At 41.7% G+C, this 19,442-nt stretch overlaps 1 protein-coding gene across 2 annotated transcripts in view; it reads right to left on the bottom strand.

Moving 5' to 3' along the window:
• The window catches only part of Rnf38 (ring finger protein 38), a 127,550-nt gene extending 109,204 nt beyond the window's left edge, over positions 1-18,346 (bottom strand). The window contains exon 1 of one of the 2 annotated variants that reach the window (XM_076845803.2): positions 18,049-18,346. In XM_076845803.2, the coding sequence (XP_076701918.1) occupies positions 18,049-18,301 (253 nt within the window). In that variant the 5' untranslated portion in view covers positions 18,302-18,346. The remainder of the gene's footprint in view (positions 1-18,048) is intronic. The other variant, XM_076845804.2, reaches the window with a different exon arrangement.
• Between the last annotated feature and the right edge of the window lie 1,096 nt (positions 18,347-19,442).

Below are 19,442 nucleotides of genomic sequence, written 5' to 3'. Positions count from 1 at the left end.
TCCCTAATCTGTCAGGTTTCAGTCCCACAGTTGACCCAACAATAGAGTAAAACATAACCAAGGCAGTTTTAATACAGCAAATAAAGCTGAATATGTGACATTTTCCTGAATAACCCAAGGCAGTCTTTTTTTTTTTTTTTTGGTACTGAGGATTGAACTCAAGGGCACTCCACCACTGAGCCACATCCCCAACCCTGTTTTGTATTTTATTAAGAGAGAGGGTCTCACTGAGTTGCTTAGCACCCTGCTTTTTCTGAAGCTGGCTTTGAATTCTCAATCCTCCTGCCTCAGCCTCTGGAGCCGCTGGGAGGCCAGCTGGCATGCACCACAGCGCCCTGCTCCCAAAGCAGTCTTAATACACTGAAGTTGAATATGTGACATTTTTCTGAATTTTATGGTCTAACCAATGCAATAAGAAAAAGGAGGGAAATATTGAAAAGGAGTCTAAATCAGCAATATTTGCCAATAATCAGGTTATTCAACTAGAAAACACAAGAAAAATCTATGGAAATATAAAGAGCAAGGGAAAGTCAGGTTATGAAATAAGAGTTTTCCCTAACACCAGCAAAATTCAAAGGAGCACAATGAAAAACCTCTGTCAAAAGCAAGAAGAATGTTGCTGGGCTTGGTGGCACATGCCTGTAATCCCTGGTACCAAAAAAAAAAAGACTGGTGAAACTGTGTTATGTCCACATGAAATATAATGGAATATTATTATATTTCTTATACTATTAAGTATTCTTATACTAATAAGTATTCTTATACTATTAAGAATGAGGTAGAGGGGCTGGGCTTGTGGCTCAGTGGTAAAGTGCTTGCCTAGCATTGTGAGGCACTGGGTTCAATCTTCAGCACCATATAAAAATAAACAAAGTAAATGTCCATTGACAACTAAAAAATATTAAAAAAAAAAAAGAATGAGGTAGATATTTAAACTGATATACAAAGATGGCCACAAAGTAAAAAAAATTAGAGAAATATAATCATTGTGTTCACCGTATATATATATACACACACACACACACACACACACACACAAATACACTTGAGAGTTGCCATGAACAGAAAGTATTTAGAAGAACATGCAACAAAATGGTACCTGTTACCACCTTTGGTACTACAGTAAAGAGAGGAACAAGAACATAGGAAAGTACTCGCCTAGTACATGTGAGGCACTGGGTTCGATCCAGTAAAAAGTATTATATCCATCTACAACTAAAAAATATTTGAAAAAAACCATCAGAAAGGTCCCAACAATAAAGACATAATAGACACAAATTAGAATAACCTGAGTGCCGGACTCGGGTTGTAGTTCAGTGGTAGAACACTCCCCACTGAGTGAGGCATTGAGTTTGATCCTTAGCACCACGTAAAAAACAAATTTAAAAAAAAAAAAGGTTAAATTATTGGGGAAAAAAAGGCATTTGACATCTACTCTGAGAAAAAGGACATCTATTCTGCATTATTAAAAAGAGAATAATCTGAGTGCTTTTTTATAAAAGGAACAATTACAAAATTGGGGTGGGGAGCCCACAGAAAACACATGGGATGAAATCAGAGAAATCCAAACCAACAAAAGCAGAACAATTATTGCTGAGGCCCCAAAAGCAGACAAGAGACAGCTGAGCAGAAACTGATCCTATAATGCAGGCTGCTCTGGCAGGTGAGGTGGATAAATAATCTCTTCCAACCCTTCAATCCAAAATGCCTGAGAGTTCTTTATCTGGGGCAAAGAGGCAGTAGAAAAGGTGGCCTAGACTTCTAACTTTTATAAAATTAATTATAAAAGCACAATATCTTCACTAAATAGTAAAACCTTGCAGGGAATGGTGTTACATCTCCATAATCCCAGCTATTCAGGAGGCTGAAGCAGGAGGACAAGTTCAATGCCAGTCTGGGCAAGAACGTGTCTCAAAATAAAATAAAAGAGGCTGGAAATGTATCTCAATGGTAGAGCGCTTGCTTAGCATGCCAAAGGCCCCAGATTCAACCCCTGGTACCACAAAAAAGAAGGAAAAAAGTAAAACTTTGTATAGACAACTGAAGTCCCACCCTCCATAAGCCTACATTTTTCTCCTCTCTGGAAATAATCATCTTTGTTAGTATCAGTTTGGTGAGATATCTAGACAGATGGTGAAACGTATATTCAACAAAATACAGAGAATTGTTTTACAGGATGTTATTTCACATAAATGGTATATTCTACTATTTTCTTCAATCTTCTTTTCCATCACTTTTAGTCCAGTTAGAAAATAATGCTCAAGAGTTGGAGTTCAGCTCAGCGACAGAACATTCTTCTAGCATACATAACGCCCTGGGGTCATCCTGAGCTTCAGGGGGAAAAAAAAGAAAAGAAAGTTCAAGAAGCCAAGATGAGCCAGTGCTCTAAAATCCCAGCAGCTGGGGAGGATGAGACAGGAGGATTGCGATTTCAAAGCCAGCCTCAGCAAAAAGCCAGGCACTAAACCACTCAGTGTAGACCCTGTCTATAAATTTAAAAAAATAGGGCTGGGGATGTGGCTTAGTGGTCAAGTGTCCCTGAGTTCAATCTCTGATACCCAAAAAAAGAAGCCAAGATGGGCTGGACATGGTGGTCGCGCACCTACAATCCCATTGACTTGGGAGGCTTAGGCAGGAGGAATGCAAATTCAACTACAGCCTCAGCAACTTTTCAAAATAAAAAATAATACCAGCTACTTGGGAGGCTGAGGCAGGAGAGTGGAACGTTCAAGGCCAGTCTGGGCAACACAGCAGATAGCATCTAGGAGGAGGGGAGGGAGCCAAGATAGACGGCATGTTTCTCCTCAGGGATTTAGGTTTGTTGTTGTTGTTTGGTACTGGGGGTTGAACTCAAGGGCATTTTATCACTGAACTACATCCCCAGTTCTTTTTAATTTTTTTATTTTGAGACAGGGTCTCATTATGGCCTAGAATTCAGGATCATTCTGCCTCAGCTTCCCGAGTCACTGGGATTACAGGCATACAGCACCACACCTGACTTATTTATACTCTACCTCAATAACTCTCTAAATTTTCCCCTCCTCCTCAGTTATATTAGCAACAAATAAACATTTGTTTAAAATGCAAATTATCAGGCCCCAGCTCAGTGAGCTAAACTCAGGTGATGAGGCTCAGTAATTTTCCTTTTAACAAGCCCTCCACATAATCGTGGTATATGCTAAAGTTCGTGAACCACTACTTCATCTCCTGGCTACTAAAACTAGGTCCACCATCACCTGGGTCCTTGAATTTTAACAAGATCCTCAGGTTGTACATAAGTAAAGTGTGAGAAACACAGATCTAACTCAGAGCCATAAATCATAATCCCAATCCATATTAACCTGTACCCATCTACACAGTGTCTGTGAGTGGCTTAAGACATGGAGCAAATCAGTGGTTTTTAATCTCTAGAATATAAATGTATCTCTATCAGTCCTGCAAGGAAAACATCAGCTCTTCATGCCCTAGTTAGAGCATGTTGGCAGTGTCATCCTTGTGCGTGACAGACAGCACATAACCACCATTAAATCTCCCTGGAAATTTATTCCTTTTAGGTGACAATGTTATATCATGAGTTATTTTAAAAAGAATTTTGATGTAAACTCCAAGCATAATAAAATTAACAAGATTAGCTAATTTTTGCATTAATATTACAATGGGGATTTAAGGTGTTGGGATTGAACTTAGTACCTCCCATGTGCTAGGCAAGACTCTACCATTAATTTAAATTCCCAGACTTTTTTTTTTTTTTTTTGGAAACAGGATCTCTCGCTAGATTGTCCAAACTAGCCTTGAATTTACAATTCTCCTGCCTTGGTCTCCAAAGTAGCTGTGCCCAAGTGGAAACCCATCATCTTAAAACAAACCAGAGGGATATACTTTCTCTGTTCGAAACTGAACAGTTTTACCAACATATAAATGTTACCTATTCCCCACTTTCATGCCGCAGTCCTCACCTCCACATAGTTTAGGAAGCCAGGTAAATGTCCCCAGCATTCCACCTTTAATTTCCTGCTACTTCTCTGGAAAGTTCAGATTTCATTTAAAAACTTGCATCCTGAAACCCCTGCCTGCATGATACCTTTGTCTCTCTTATTTTCCTCCATTCTGTCTTACTGCAGTCACAATGACTCTCAGGAAAACTACAGATGAATACATACACATTTGTGCTTAAGAAACATCTGTACAGGTGGTGCATGCCTGTAATCTCAAATACTTGGGAGGCTGAAGTAAGAGAATCACAAATTCAAGCCCAGCCTCAGCAATTTAGTGACACCCTGTTTCAAAACAAATTAAAGGGCTGGGGATGTAGCTCAGGGGCAAAGTGCCTCTGGGTTCAATCCTTACTACCACAAAAAAGAAACAAATATTTGTTGTCTCACTGCTCAATTCAGCTTAATTTACAATAGAGCAATCTGTCTTTTTAAGGCACTTCCAGTTTCACTTCTGGCTCCTACCAGGCTTCTGCCCTACCCCATTACAACACAGTCCCCCACTCAGCTTCCCAGACCCAGGAAATAGAATGGTCAATTCTGTGGGGCCCATATACAATTTGATTTGCCTCTCCCTTCATAAAGCAATCTTAGAATTAAAATTTATAAAGCCTCCTTTCAATTTGATAATTTCCTATACAAAAACAAGGGGGTTTAATTAAGCCTTAAAATAAAATTTGGCCTTGAGTTTTTAATTACATGGTATCAGGAAAATAACTACCAAATAACTATTTCAAAAGGAAACATGTTTATATCTCAAAAGTACTATGAAAAGATTTCAGTATAGTTCGATTTAGTTCGATTCCTACCCACACTCCACACCTTTTTAAACTTCTCCAACATAGCTCCAAAATTGTCTGTTAAAATCACTGGGCTGGGGTTGTGGCTCAGCGGTAGAGTGCTCGCCTAGCACCTGCGAGGCCCACCACATATAATCAGCACCACATATAATCAATCAATCAATCAATCAAATAAAGGTATTGTGTCCCACTACTACTAAGTAATAAATATTTTTTAAAAATCACATCTGTCTGTTGTGATGGTGCACACCTGTAATTTCAGCATCTCAGTAAACTGATGCAGGAGGAATCCCAAGTTTAAGGCCAGTCTGAACAACTTAGTGAGACCGTGACTCAAAATAAAAAGGGATAGGGATAGGCATGGTGGCACATGCTTATAATCCCAGCAGTTTGGGAGGTTGAGACAGGAGGATCACAAATTCAAAAACAGCCTCAGAAAAAACAAGAGCTAAGCAACTCAGTGAGATCCTGTCTCTAAATAAAATATAAAATAGGGCTGGGGATGTGGCTCAGTGGTCCAGTGGCCCTAAGTTCAACCCCTGGTACCAAAAATAAAATGGGAGGGAGTAGTAGACATGTAGCTCAGTGGTCAAGTGTCCCTGGGTTCAATTCCCAATTCCCACCCCAAGAGAAAAAAAAAATCACTTCTGTCAATTGAGACAGAATTAATTTTTTAAATAATTTTGTCCACCAACAGTTAGATTCAAAATATATAGAGTCAAATTCTGCCAGGCATGGAGGTACATGCCTGTAATCCCAGGTTACTCAGGAAGTTGAGGCAGGAAGATTATAAATTTGAAACCAGCCTCTGCAACTTAGCAAGACACTGTCTCAAAATAAAAAATGAAAAAGGCTGAAGATGAGCTCAGTGACATGTGCTGGCCTAACATGTACAAGGTCCTGAGTTTGATATCTTTAGTAACAAAAAACGAAAAATGGCCAAGCATGGTAACACATACCTATAACCCAGAAAGGACACTGAGACAGAAGGATCCCAAATTTGACACCAACCTCAGCAACTCAAAATAATAAATATTTTTTTTAAAAAATCAAGATAAAATACCGTCTTAAAATTTAAAAAATTAAACAAAATACATGTATGAAGATGTGAATTTGGTGTCAACATATATTATATACAAACAGAGATATGATAAATTGTGGTATAAAGGTGTATTCAGAATTGTAATGTGGGCTGGGGATGTGGCTCAAGGGGTAGCGCGCTCACCTGGCATGTGCAGGGCGCTGGGTTTGATCCTCAACACCACATAAAAATAAAAAATAAAGATATTGTGTCCACCTAAAAAATAAATAAATAAATAATAAAGTATTTAAAAAAAGAATTGTAATGCAAAAAAAAAGAGAGAGAACTCATGTATAATGGCATAATTTGACATGAACATACTTTATATAGAGTTACGAAAAATTGTGCTGTGAGTGGATAATTATGAATATAATGCATTCCACTATTGTCATGTATGTAAGAAATAAATTAAAAAAAAAAAAGACTAGGTTTGTAGTTCAATAGTAGAACAGTCCTGGGTTCAATCCCCAGGACCTCACCACCACCACCACCAAAAAAAAAAAAATCATATAGTAGTAGCTTAAAGCTTTAAAATATCACTACAGAATAGCACTAACTTCTAACTGTTCCTGACAATATATGCAGAGTTTGGGAGTTTTTTTTTTTTTTTAAAGAAGAGAGAGAGAGAGAGGGAGGATGAATATCTTTTTTGTAGGTGAACACAACACAATGCATTTATTTTTGTACGTGGTGCTGAGAATCAAACCCGGGTCCCGCCCGTGCTAGGAGAGCACTCTACCGCTGAGCCACAATCCCAGCCCCGTTTGGGAGTTTTTTTGGTTGTTTTCTATCTTTAGTTTTGTTTTTGCAGCACTGGAAGTGGAACCCAGGGATGCTTTACCACTGAGCTACAACCTATAACCCAGCCCTTTTTATTTTGAGACAGGATATCAAGTTTCCCCATGCTGGCCTGGAACTTGTGATGCTCCTGCCTCAGCCTCCCTAATCACTGGGATTACAAGCATGGGCCACCGCACCCAGTTTACACACAGTTTTGATAGAAAACACTGGGGTTGGGGATATGGCCCAGTCAGTAATAGAAACCTTGCCTGCATGTGCAAGTCCCTGGATTCAGTACTGAAAAGGAGAAAAAGAAAAAAATCTTGGATACTAAAGTCACAAAAATTCAGGATTCAGGCCAGGTTTGGTGGCACACATATAATCCCAGCAATTCTGGAGGCTGAAACAAAAGGATCAATAATTCAAGGCTAGCCTGGGCAGTTTAGCAAGACCCCAACTCAAAGAAAAACCTTTTTTAAAGGGTTGGGTGGTTCTATCTCAGTGGGAGGGCACTTATAGAGTATGTTGCAAGACCCTAAATTCAATCCCCAGTAACATACAATGAAAATACAGAGTTCCTGCCAAAGATAGAAAACAGCATCTTCCTTAAGAGCCCCCAAACATTATATATATTCTGAGGCTAAGATTATTGATTATTAATAAGCCAGCAAGTATATGAAAACTCAACTGTCTGGATTAGTTTTTACTAGTTTGTATAGAAAGAATGTCTTCCTCCTAGGAATTAATTCCATACTGGTTAGTAATTTTGAGAGGCAAAAAGTTAATTTGTTCTTTCTAAGTATCACTAAGCAAGTAGGAGGGCTAGGGGTGTAGGTCAGTGGTACAGCACTTATTGTCCAGCATGAATGAAGCGCTGGATACAATCCTCAGTGTCTCTCTCTCTCTCTCTCTCTCTCTCTCTCTCACACACACACACACACACACACACACACACAATCTGGCAAAGAAGGGGAAAAAAGATTTGAGTTGGCAAGTTCTCAACTCAAAAACAGGACACATTCCAAAAGTCTATAAGTACTGTACCTCGTTTGGACTTTAGAATTCCATTTTTCCATCAAAAACTGCTTATGAGAAAATTTACATAATGTCAGATTCCAACTTTAGGCCACCTCACAATCTACTTTATGATAGAGAATGAACAAGGATCCCAACCAATTTTAAGGCAGAACATTTGGGAATCACTATGCTAGATTATCTTTCTCAAATAATCCACTGGTTCAGACAGCACTGACATAATAGTAGGTTCTCCAACTGATACCTGATATGTTCATATTCCATTCTACTTAACAAAGGGATATGTTTATGAGTTAGCTCATGAAAAATCAGAGTTTATTATGAAAAGTAAGGTTTTAAAAAATAAAAACACGCATTCTTGAGCTGATTTGGGGGACAGTCAGGGTACCCATGTGTACAAAAAGATTAGGATTCAGAAGTTCCTCTAAGCAGTGCCACATTTTCCTTGACAAGTTTTGTATCTGCCTAAGTGCCCCCAAAAATACATGGTTAAAATCTTAGAATCCTGGGCTGGGGATATAGCTCAGTAGGTAGAGTGCTTGTCTTGCATGCACAAAACCCTGGGTTCGATCCTCAGTACCAAAAAACAAAAAGAAAGATCATCTGGGTGCCATGGTGCACCCCTATAATCCCAGGGGCTTGGCTCAGAGGCTAAGGCAGGAGGACTGCAAGTTCAAAAACAGCCTCAGAAATGTAGAAAGATTCTGTCTTTAAATAAAATATAAAAAAGGGCTGGGCATGTGGCTGAGTGGTTAAGTTCTCCTGGGTTCAATCCCTGGTACCAAAAAAAAAAAAAAATCTCAGAATCACAGAACATGGGAGATTTTCTAAGAAAATGGGGTAGAGCGCTTGCCTCGCATGTGTGAGGCACTATGTTCAATCCTCAGCACCACATAAAAATAAACAAAATAAAGATATTGTATCCATCTACAACTAAAAAATATATATTTTTTAAAAAAGATAAAATACAAGTTCTACTGATCAACATACTTGACCAAAATGGAGGGATTAAAAAAAACTTTTTTGCACATATGATTATACAACCAATGTAATTCTATATCATGTACGACCAGAATAATGAGAAGTTATACTCCATATATGTATAATATGTCAAAATACATTCTACTGCCATATATAATGAATAAGAACAAATAAAAAAATTTTTTTAAAAAGGAATGTGAATGGTCTTACATCATTGTGGAAAATATCTTTATTTAACTATATAGTCTATTATTAAACAATCTTGGAAAATCAAGTTAGTTGTAATAAATAACTGCATCAAGTATACATTTATTTGGCTTGCATATAATCAAAAATTGGTTTCACCTTATTTTTAGCATAATAAAATACTTTAAACCCCCCCCAAAAAAAGGACTTTTTCACTAAAAGCAGATAAAATAGATCCTTATATATTTTTAATTCTCATAAAATTTAATGCTTAGGCATGGGACACACACCTGCAATCCCAGCAACTTGGAAGGATGAGGCAGGAGGATCACAAGTTTGAAGCCAGCCTCAGCAATTTAGAGAGATCCCAAGCAACTTAGTAAGACCCTATCTCAAGATAAAAATTTTTTAAAAAGAACAACAACAAAGGGCTAGAGATACGGTTCTATCCTCCCCAGGACTAAAAAAAAAAAAAAAAAAAAAAAACACCTCACAAAATGTAGCTATCAGATTGATTAGTACAGCCTTTTTGAAGGATTATCTGTACAGGATTTTTTTAAATATTTATTTAGTTGTAGATGAACACTCAGCATCCTTATTTATTTTTATGTGGTGCTGAGGATTGAACCCAGTGCCTCACACATGCGAGCCAAGCACTTAACCACTGAGCTACAGCCTTAGCCCCTGTACAGGATTTTTAATGAGCTACCCAGCAGACTTATGTGAAGATAAATTTAATGTAGATTTCCTCAAACCAGGACAAAATCATACTAAATAATAAGAATAAGATCCAACTCCTGCTGGTCACAGTGGCGCACACCTATAATCCCAGTGGCTAGGTAGGCTGAGGCAGGAGGATCGTGAGTTCAAAGCCAGCCTCTGCAAAAGCAAGGAACTAAGCAACTCAGTGAGACCCTATCTCTAAATAAAAAACGAAATAGGGCTGGGATGTGGCTCATTGTGAGTGCCTAAATTCAATCCCAGTACCCATGCCCCACAAAAAAAAAAAAAAAGGATAAGGTCCAACTCTTGATTGGACTCCAAAGAATTTGAAGAAGGGCCAGTTTACAATAGTTATCGGTTTGCATGGGATATACACTATTTACCTGTACAATATAGATATCAATGCTAATTATGACAAAAAAAAAAAAAAGAGGGCTCTTTACTCATCCTGAGTAAAGACTATTGGGGGCCACTATCCTAAAACCTAAAGATCACCTCTGCAAGCAACTGTTTAGTATACTTCTTTTTTAAGCAGTTTGTTTGACATATTAATAACAAGTAATATAGTAGTGGTTAATATTTTTTTAAAATGTTTTCACTTAAAGATTGGCAATAGAGCTGAGAAGCACATTATGACAGAATGATGGATATAGTTTATTACAGCCAGGTATAGTGGCAGGTATAGCTGGCCTATAATACCAGCTACTCAGGAGGCTGCAGCAGGAGCAGGATAGCCTGGGCAAATTTAGCAAGAGCCTGAATTTAAATAAAACAGCAGGGGCTGGGAATGTATCTCAGTGGTAGAGTCTATGTACAAGGCTCTGAATTCAATCCCAAGTATCACCAAAAAAAAAAGTTTATTAAGCTGGTAGCAGCAGGGAAAATCAACTTCCCCAAAATGTCAGTCATTACTTACTTTAAAAAAAAAAAAAAAAAACACAGATTAGTGGGAGTATGCCCTGGTAAGTAAGCAAGTTAGATATTTGGCTTTTCAAAACTCAGAACTCAATCAATCACTCTGACAACACAAACACAAAGCAAAGTAGACCCAGATTTCTATATACCTTCTTCTAAAGTACTTTTCAGTCACAATTTCAGATAAGGGGAAAAAGTTTCATGCTCAATCTTGTGTTTTTAAACCCTCAATAATCTTGCAAGTAGTAGAAAACTCTTAAATGTACTCACTTAAACATGTTCCTGTCAGCATCACCAATGCTGCTCTATTATCCACTTCTGGATACTATTCCCAGATGATTTTTAATCCCTCCCTGACTTTTCCCTGCCCCCATTACTTGGTTGTGCTTAAGGAATTATAATTACAGTGATCTCGCCTTTTAGAACATCCTTATACACAAAGCTTCTTTGTAAGATGGGCAATGGAGGGATGCTTTCCAGGCTCCACTGCAAACGATGGGTGACAGAAACAGAAGAGTTGGATCTGTTAGGGTGGCCCTCAGTTTGGCTTCAATATTGTTTCTGGGTTTTTTCTCATGGCTAATCAGTAAGGGTTCCCTCAGTCTCTCCACTCCTCCCCATGGGGGTAGGGGCGGATGCTGTCCTGACAGATGGGCACAATCACCACAAGCCCAGAAGGCCAGGGAGCAGAAGGAAACAAGAAATAGGGAAGAAAAGCAAGCAACAGCTGTCCTGAAGCGCACCCTCTGTGCTCATCTCAGTATAGCTAGGTTTCTGACAATGAAAGTTATCACTGAAGTGAACTGGTGGTTCACATACTAATGCCAGTATTAACATTACTGGCCCCCAGTAGATGCTCAAATATGTACTAAGATGGCAATAAAAAAAAAATCTATATACAAAGAGGTATTTAGAACTTATTTTTAAACAAGACAGCACAAATGAAAAATACTTTTTGTTTATTATGAATCCCAACTCCTCTCTATTTGCAAAAGTAATTATGAAATGAATACTTTGCTTTCAGCTCACCCTCTTGCAGTTGTCTTAGAAATGCCCATTTTTTAATTCTGTGACAATAATATAGATTTCAACAGAAGCTCAGCAAGCACCATTTACAAACACTGAAAATAAAGATGCTAAAGCAGAATAAATAACTTCTCTTCAACTCAAGTAATGTCTCAAAAGCACCAGAGAATGCCCTACAACCTAACTGCCTGCTACTTTCTTCCATGCACATACTTCTTCCTCTTACCACTTTTTCCTTCACTTGTCTTTCAAAGAAATCAAATGAGCATATACATCAAAATTTGTAATCTCTCACTCCCCTATTTCTATGTATATTTTACCATGAAAGCAAAAAAGGCAGTGATAGATTTTTATATCAGGAAGAAACTAATGATAAACCCTAGTATAATACTATCATTCTCCACCTGCCCAATATCACTTTGGTTAACAGCACCAATACTCATTTAAGAGGAGGGGAGCCTGGCACAGTGGCACACGCCTGTAATCCCAGCTCCTGGGGAGGCTGAGGCAGAAGGATGGAGAGTTCAAAGCAGTCTCAGCAAAAGGGAGGCGATAAGCAACTCAGTGAGACCCTGTCTCTAAATAAAATACAAAATAGGGCTGGAGGTGCAGCTCAGTGGTTGAATGCCCGTGAATTCAATCCCCAGTACAATAAATAAGTAAAGAAAAAGAGGAAAAACTGAAACCACTTTGGGTAAGAACTATAGGTAAGATCTATTTATTCTCCTTATACAAACATAACATCATTTTTGTTAAACACTGTAAATTTTATTTATAATTTCTTTTAAAAATTCCTTAAAGACAGCAGTAAAAGCACAATGCAATTCTCTAAGAGCCTTAATCATGTTTAGAAATAATAAAAAGACAACAGAAACCCGTACCTCCCTTGAGCCCCTAGAATATCACTCTCCCATGACAACTATTCTGGAAAACACTCCACCATTATTTGCAAAAGCAGTAGGAAGTCCAGTCTTGTCCTTGGTTCATACTCCTCCCTCCTCTCTCTCCAAGAAAAAAAAAATGAAACAGCAGGAAGCATAAACAACCACTTAATGGAAAATACAAATGGATAAATATTTTTGAAAATGGCTAAAAAGCCTGAGGTCTTCAAAAATTCAAGAATGCTGGTACAGGGAGAAATCAGAAGAGAAAAATAACATTACATTTCCCCCTCAAAGTGAGCACTGTCAGAATATCAAAGCAAATGCGACACATAGCTATCTTTTCTCCTTCACTTATCTGATACTTTTGTATTTTTAATGATTTCTCTCATTCTATATTTTCATAAATAATAGGGATCAAATACAGGGCAGTTCAACTGAGCATGATGATTGATGTAAAGCCAGGGTTGGGGCTCTTTGCCATGAAAAGTTTACATGAAGAACTCTTTTGAGCCTCAGATCCAGCACCAATCCAGCTCCCATGGCAGAGCCATGACGAATATGGATGACCCAGTTAGTTATAGCTAGACCTAGAGTCCCAAAGCTGGTGGGCAGTGCTATTCATAAGGCATCTCAGTGAATGAGATAAAGGAACCCTTTCTGAGGACACACACAGTTCCATACCAGATGCTCATCTTGGTAACAGATCTCTACCTTCACTTATAGCCCAAGACAGATGTCCTTGTGCTAGAAGAAATCCTACACAGCAACCGTGATATAAAGTGTACCTGGACCAATGTTGTACCACTAAAGTGGGTTTACAAAAAGAAGAACATTAACATAAACAGGCATTTAAGGGCTGGGTATGTGGCTAAGTGGTGGACTGCTTGCCTGGCATGTGAAGTCCTGTATCCTATCCTCAGCATCACAAAAACAAACAAAACAAGCATTTTGCAAATTTCATTATCAGAAAAACTCACATTTAATATATGTTCATCCCTAAACACATTAGGAATAGAATAAGGACTACAGCAAAAAGAAATCTAGTGAAAGCTGTAATTCCAGCGACTCAGGAGGCTGAAGCAGGATTTCAAGTTCACCAGTCTCCATAATTTTATAAGACTGTCTCAAACTAAAATAAAAAGGGCTGAAGGTATAACTCAATGGCAAAGTGCCCCGATACAAAAAAGAAAAAAGAAATCTAGCAAAGAAAAAAAAAACTAGCATATTTGGGAGAAAGGAAACTTTCAACTTAAGGGTTAACCAGTTTCCTAAAGACTAGAATCTGTTCAACTATGGGTTCAAATAGCCAAATGACAAATGTAAGTCATAAGCTAAAACACTAAAACAATTCGTATCATCTGCAGAAGGATGAACCACCTTTCTCTTAAAAAAAGGCATGAGGGCCAGGCATGATGGTGCACGCCTGCAATCCTAGTTACTGGAAAGTCTGAGACAGAAGGATTGCAAATTCCAAGTCAATTGCCTAGGCAATTTGGTGAGAAGGGTCCATAATTTTAAAGAAGGGGATGGTGGTGCTGGGGTATATAGTAGAGTGCTTTCCTGGCATGTGCGAGGCCCTGGGTTCATTTTCAGTGTCACCAGTAGTTTTTGTTTTGTTTTGTTTTAAGCAACAAGGGTCCTAAAGGTATATCTGATAGAGCTCAAGCTTAGCATGTACAGGGCCACATGTTCTCAAAATTGGCTAATTTTCATTCTAGATTAGACCCTTTTTACTCTTATCCTAGCTATAAACCATGGACATATGTAATAGAAGTCATAAATGCTGATAATCAGCCTTGGTAGGTAGCCTTGGTAGGTACCTGCCTGAAAATAAGAGTTGACAACCTGGATTAAAATGGGTATGGGCATCCAACCCTATATTCTTTTAGGCTCCACCAAAGAGCTGAGTATTGCATGAGTCCAAATCATACCCCAGATTTCTAGGAGGGACAACAGAATACAGCCTGAGGAAGGCTATGGCAAAGCTAAAACAGTGCTTCCAAACTTCAGTGGGCATCAAGAGTCTACTGGGGAGCAGCTGGACACAATAGCACATGCCTATAATCTCACTGATACAGGAGGGCCTTGAACTTATAGTGAGACCCTATCTCAAAATAAAAAATTAAGTTCTGTGGATATTAAGTCAGTGGTTTCAATCCCAATACCAAAAAAAAAAAAAAAACCACTACCAGGAAGGCTGGGTTGTGGCTCAGTGGTAGAGCACGAAACCTAGCATGTGTGAGGGCCTGGGTTTGATCCTCAGCACCACATAAAAATAAATAAAATAAAGGTATCATGTCCAACTACAACTATAAAATTAATATTAAAAAGAAAAAATCTATCTGGGCACAGAGGCGCACACCTGTAATCCCAGCAGCTTGGGAGGCTGAGGCAGGAGGATTGAAAGATCAAAACCAACCTCAGCAATGTGAAGTGATAAGCAACTCAGTCAGACCCTGTCTCTAAATAAAATACAAACTAGGGCAGGGGATTTGGCTCAGTGATCGAGTGCCCTGAGTTCAATCCCCAATATCAAGAAAGAAAAAAAAAAACTACTAGGGAGCTTTCTCGAAATCAGATGTCTGAGCCCCTCCATATATATCTAATAAATCAGAATGTGCTAGAGCATTTATTTTTTACAAAGCTCAAACTGCTGACCTCAGGCCACTAGAAAGTTTAGAAAGACTAGGAAATCCTCCACACCTATCAGCAGTTCCCAAATAAATGTCATCCACAGCAGAACTAGGTTAGGCAGGTCAGAGTAGGGTAGAAAAGAATCACCAGCCTGCATGTCTAACAGGCTGGACTAAGTTGGAGTCTGTAGCTTGCTAGAGTTCCATTATTATGGGACAAAAACTCTTGTGTTCTGTAAACAAGAAAATGTTTTACATATGAGAAATATTTCTGAAAAATATTTAGAGTAATATACTTAATATCTCTGTACCCCACATCCCAAAGATAGCAAATCTTAATGTGTAAATTACCTGATTGAGGTTTCAGGTAATATTATAGGTATTAGTTAAAGCCCTTTACATGCTTCTGTTCAATCCTATCCTCATCTTCTCTACCCAAGACAAGTATTACTTGTGTATTACCTGCGCATGTTTTTATACTATTACTACATATGTGAATAACCACAAACTATTATTTTCCATGTTTTCTTATCTTAATGAAGTAGAAAGATTCTGTGAGAGTTTTTCTGAGACTTGCTGAACTATATCCCCAGTCATTTTTTGTTTGTTTGTTTTTGAGACATAAGTCTCTTGCTAAGTTGCCAGACTGGCCTCAAAGTTGTCATCCTTCAGCTTCAGCCTCCCAAGTAGGATGGGATTACAGGCACATGCTCCATAAGATCATTTTAATGTACTGGCTACAATTTTTTTTCTACACTGTTATACTATTCAATTAAGTGGCTCTAAAAATTTTTATGTTGTCTGTTGGTGGAAATTTAAGCTGGAATAAGCAGTCTTATACTTCTTTGGTATTTATTTTCTTAAAAAAGGGTATAATGATTTCTTTGAATATATACCAGAAAGGGAAATTTTAGGTAGATGGGTATGTCTGCCCACTTTCAACTAGACATCACTATATCACCACTCTCCATGGCAGCTGTACCCATTTACATTCACACTAGTATATAACAGTGTATCTCCCCACAACCTTACTAATAATTATCACAGCATTTAATTTTGCCTATAAGATGGGTATGAAATGGCATCCACTGTTGTTTCAATTTGCATCTTCCTGATTATTATTATTTTTTAATATTTTTTTTTTTTTAGTTTTCAGCGGACACACATCTTTGTATGTGGTGCTGAGGATCCAACCCGGGCCGCACGCATGCCAGGCGAGCCCGCTACTGCTTGAGCCACATCCCCAGCCCGCATCTTCCTGATTATAAGTCTGTATATTTTCTTATACAAATGTGAATTTATCTGTCAAGCATATGTTTCTTACAGTTTTTTTTTTTTGGGGGGGGGACCTAATATGTCTTGTCTGAAGCACAGCAGTTCTTCCCAAAGAACCCCGCTAAGAGCCACCACAGCTGGAAAGCTGAGGTGCAGGAGGACAGCAAAAAAAAACAGCTGACTTAAACAAGGAATCATATTGGACAAAGGGCCTTAATTAATGCATTGGTTAATTAGTCTTTCCCTTCCCTCTTTTGTCAAGACTTACTTCCAAGATAATACTAAGGGCATTTTGGGGCCTGCATCCTTATAACAGGAGCAGGAATGGGGTGGGATGGGGAGGAGTGATAAAGCTAGACTGTTTCCATAAAGTATGTGACTATCCTTACTCAAAGAAAATGAAGTGATTACAGACCAAAACAATAAACTCAACCTTGTAAGGTACCATCCACCTCTAACAGACTCCTTTCAAACTCATCACCTTTGGCTTCCTCTTTGAAACGTCCTCATATCTTTTTCTCTACGCTAGACACCCTCCCCCCTTCAGCAAACCTTTCATCTCCCTTCCCCCACAATGACTGAATACCCTCTCCTTTTTCCTCATTCCAGTTTCTATTTTCTGGCTTCATGGGACCCTCTTCATTGCCTGCAACTGCGTTGCTCTCTTCCCCTTTCCTCTGTAACTGCACATCTCTCCCTTCTCTTTCCAAGATACACCCACAGTAAAAACATCCCACCTAATCACCCACCCACCCACCCCCAAAAAAGGGATTTCTGATTATTGCATGCCGAGCAGGAGGGTGACTGACTGGTTCCAACCCTCCCAGCTTCCTTTCCCCTCCCCGCCTGGGATAGCTGTTCTTTCTCTGGGAGTTCTCCAAGTGTGTAGGTCCAGACCACCTGGAAAAAAACTCATATGGCCTTCGGTTGTAAATGCCTTTACCAAGGCCATGTATACAATTTCTGGTTGTGGCACGAACGAACCCCAGGTCATTTCGTGAAAAAGACATCGGCATCTCCATAAAACCGAGCAGGCCTCCCTCCCCCATTAATTCCAGCTGAACTAGCTTAGTCCGTGCAGTGGTGGGGAAGGTGGCCTGGCAGGGACCAAGCGGTCCCCACAATAAGAAGTTTCCGAAGCTCTGCCCCATTCACTTAAGAAAGCCCTCTCACCGAGAGCACACCCCTCACATCAGTCTCTCGCCCCTGCGGCTCCCCAAGCAGCCTCAGCTCCTCCGTCCCACTCCGCAAGAGATCTTTTCTCCTAAACGAGCCCATAAAGGGTTGGGTGGGTATGCCAAGGACCAGGCCCTAGCCCCCTCCTCCCTGTGCAATCTCCTTCAGTTCTCGGGGGGCTGGGGGCCTCCTCCCAGTTCCTTCGGCTCCGGACCGTGCCAGCTCGGGGTGGCCCCGGGTCCCTACGACTCTCGCCGGCTATGTGACCTTGGGCAAGTCACATCCCCCTCTAAGCCTCAGTTTTTTTCTCCGCCCAGCGGAGACTTATCGAGGTCTAGCCCTACCCACCCCGGGGGAGAAGGCCACCCACAGGGTGGGAAAACGCTTTGTGAGTCGTCCGGCGCAGCAGAGGCGCAGGGGCTCCGGGGCCGGACAATGCTGAGCCGGACAACGCTCCTCCCCCTCCGCGGCGCCCGACTGCTGGACCACACGCCTTTGGGGCCCCCACCCCCAGAGCCGACCCACGCCCCTCCCCGCCTGGCCAGCTCCAGGACCCCGTACCTGCTCCCGTCGCTCGGCCGCAGGCGCCGCCACCCTGCGCGCCCGCCCGGAGAGGCCCGTGGCCCGGAGGGCTGAGGCGGTCGGCGGCGGCGGGCTCGGTTCGGGGCGGCGGCGGCTGGGGACGCGGGCGGCGCGGGGGCCCGAGCTCGGCGGGGCCCGGCCTTGGAGACGACGACTGAGGCTGAAAGTGCGCGGCGGCGACTGCTGCTGAGGCGGCGGCGGCGGCGACCGCGGCGGCGGCGCTTCCGCTCATGGCGGGGCCGCAGGCAGCGGCTCGGGCTGCGACTGGACTCCGGCGCGGCGGGCGCTGGCTGGGCCCCGGCTGGCAGCGGCTGCCGTGGCGGCGGCGACGGAGGCGGCTCCCGAGGGGGAGGAGGCGGAGCCGGGAAGCGGCGGCGGCGGCGGCGGAGGGGGCGTGGCCGTCGAGGGGGCGGGAACGCCGAATCGCGCCGCCAATGGGCGCCAGGCTTCTCGGCCGCGACTCCCGGGGCGGGCGGGCGGCGCCGAGGGGTATCCTCAGCCGCGGCCGCTCTCTGATGCTGGGAGGCCGCGGGCCAGTCGCCCGCCGGGGGAGCCCAGCTCCAAAGGCTGCCCCGCCCCCGGCCCGCCCACGGGGCGCGGCGGCGGGCCTCAGGGGCCAGGCCTTGAGCTCCTAAGGCCCGGCTGCGCCAGGGCTGTGTCGCGCGGCTCCCTCTTCCGCGGGGGTTTGCGCCTGTGAGTGTGCCGGGGGCTCGGCCTGGGGAGCTGCTGCCTGCCTCCCCGCCCGCCGGCTTCGCGTTCCACGAGTTGCGCCGCCTCAGCCTCCTTCCTCTTCCCGGCGCTGTAGCCACCCACTGATCTCCCTCTCTTGGCTGTTTCCTCAAAGTTTTCCCCTTTCCGACACTTAGGAAAGAAACTCTGCCTTCTTTTCTTAAGCTGTGTTTCAATGATAAATACGTCTCCGCGGACCTGGAGAGGCTGGCACAGGCGGAAACCAAAGAGATGGAGATGAGCTGCCTTCCCCGAGTCTCGGAGACCCATCTTGAATTTTGAGCAGAAGTCAGTGAGCTCAACCCTGGCCCCTCGACCTCTTTTCTGACTTTCTTTTCCTCTTTCTCACTTTAAATTTTGTTAAACACCATCCAGCCCAACTGGGCCTACTCTCGAAAGAAAATGAGCCTGTGAAGCTGGAAAGGTTGGAGCTGTGCTGATGGCTTTCGCTTTCCTTTGAGGGCAAGAATTCTGCGGATTCTTGACCTTAGGGCCGCCTTCCTTTCCCCGATGTGATGTTGGGCACTCAGCACATTTCCTTCCCATGTTCCTGTGACTCTGATATCAAAAGGGCAAAATAAACTCAACCATGTGCTAGAGGTACCTTTAAGTACGGGCTTATGGGTGAGTGTGCAACCAAGCTG

Source organism: Callospermophilus lateralis, chromosome 2, assembly GCF_048772815.1.
Source record: "Callospermophilus lateralis isolate mCalLat2 chromosome 2, mCalLat2.hap1, whole genome shotgun sequence".
NCBI lineage: Eukaryota > Metazoa > Chordata > Mammalia > Rodentia > Sciuridae > Callospermophilus > Callospermophilus lateralis.
This window is presented reverse-complemented; position numbering and strand designations above follow the sequence as displayed.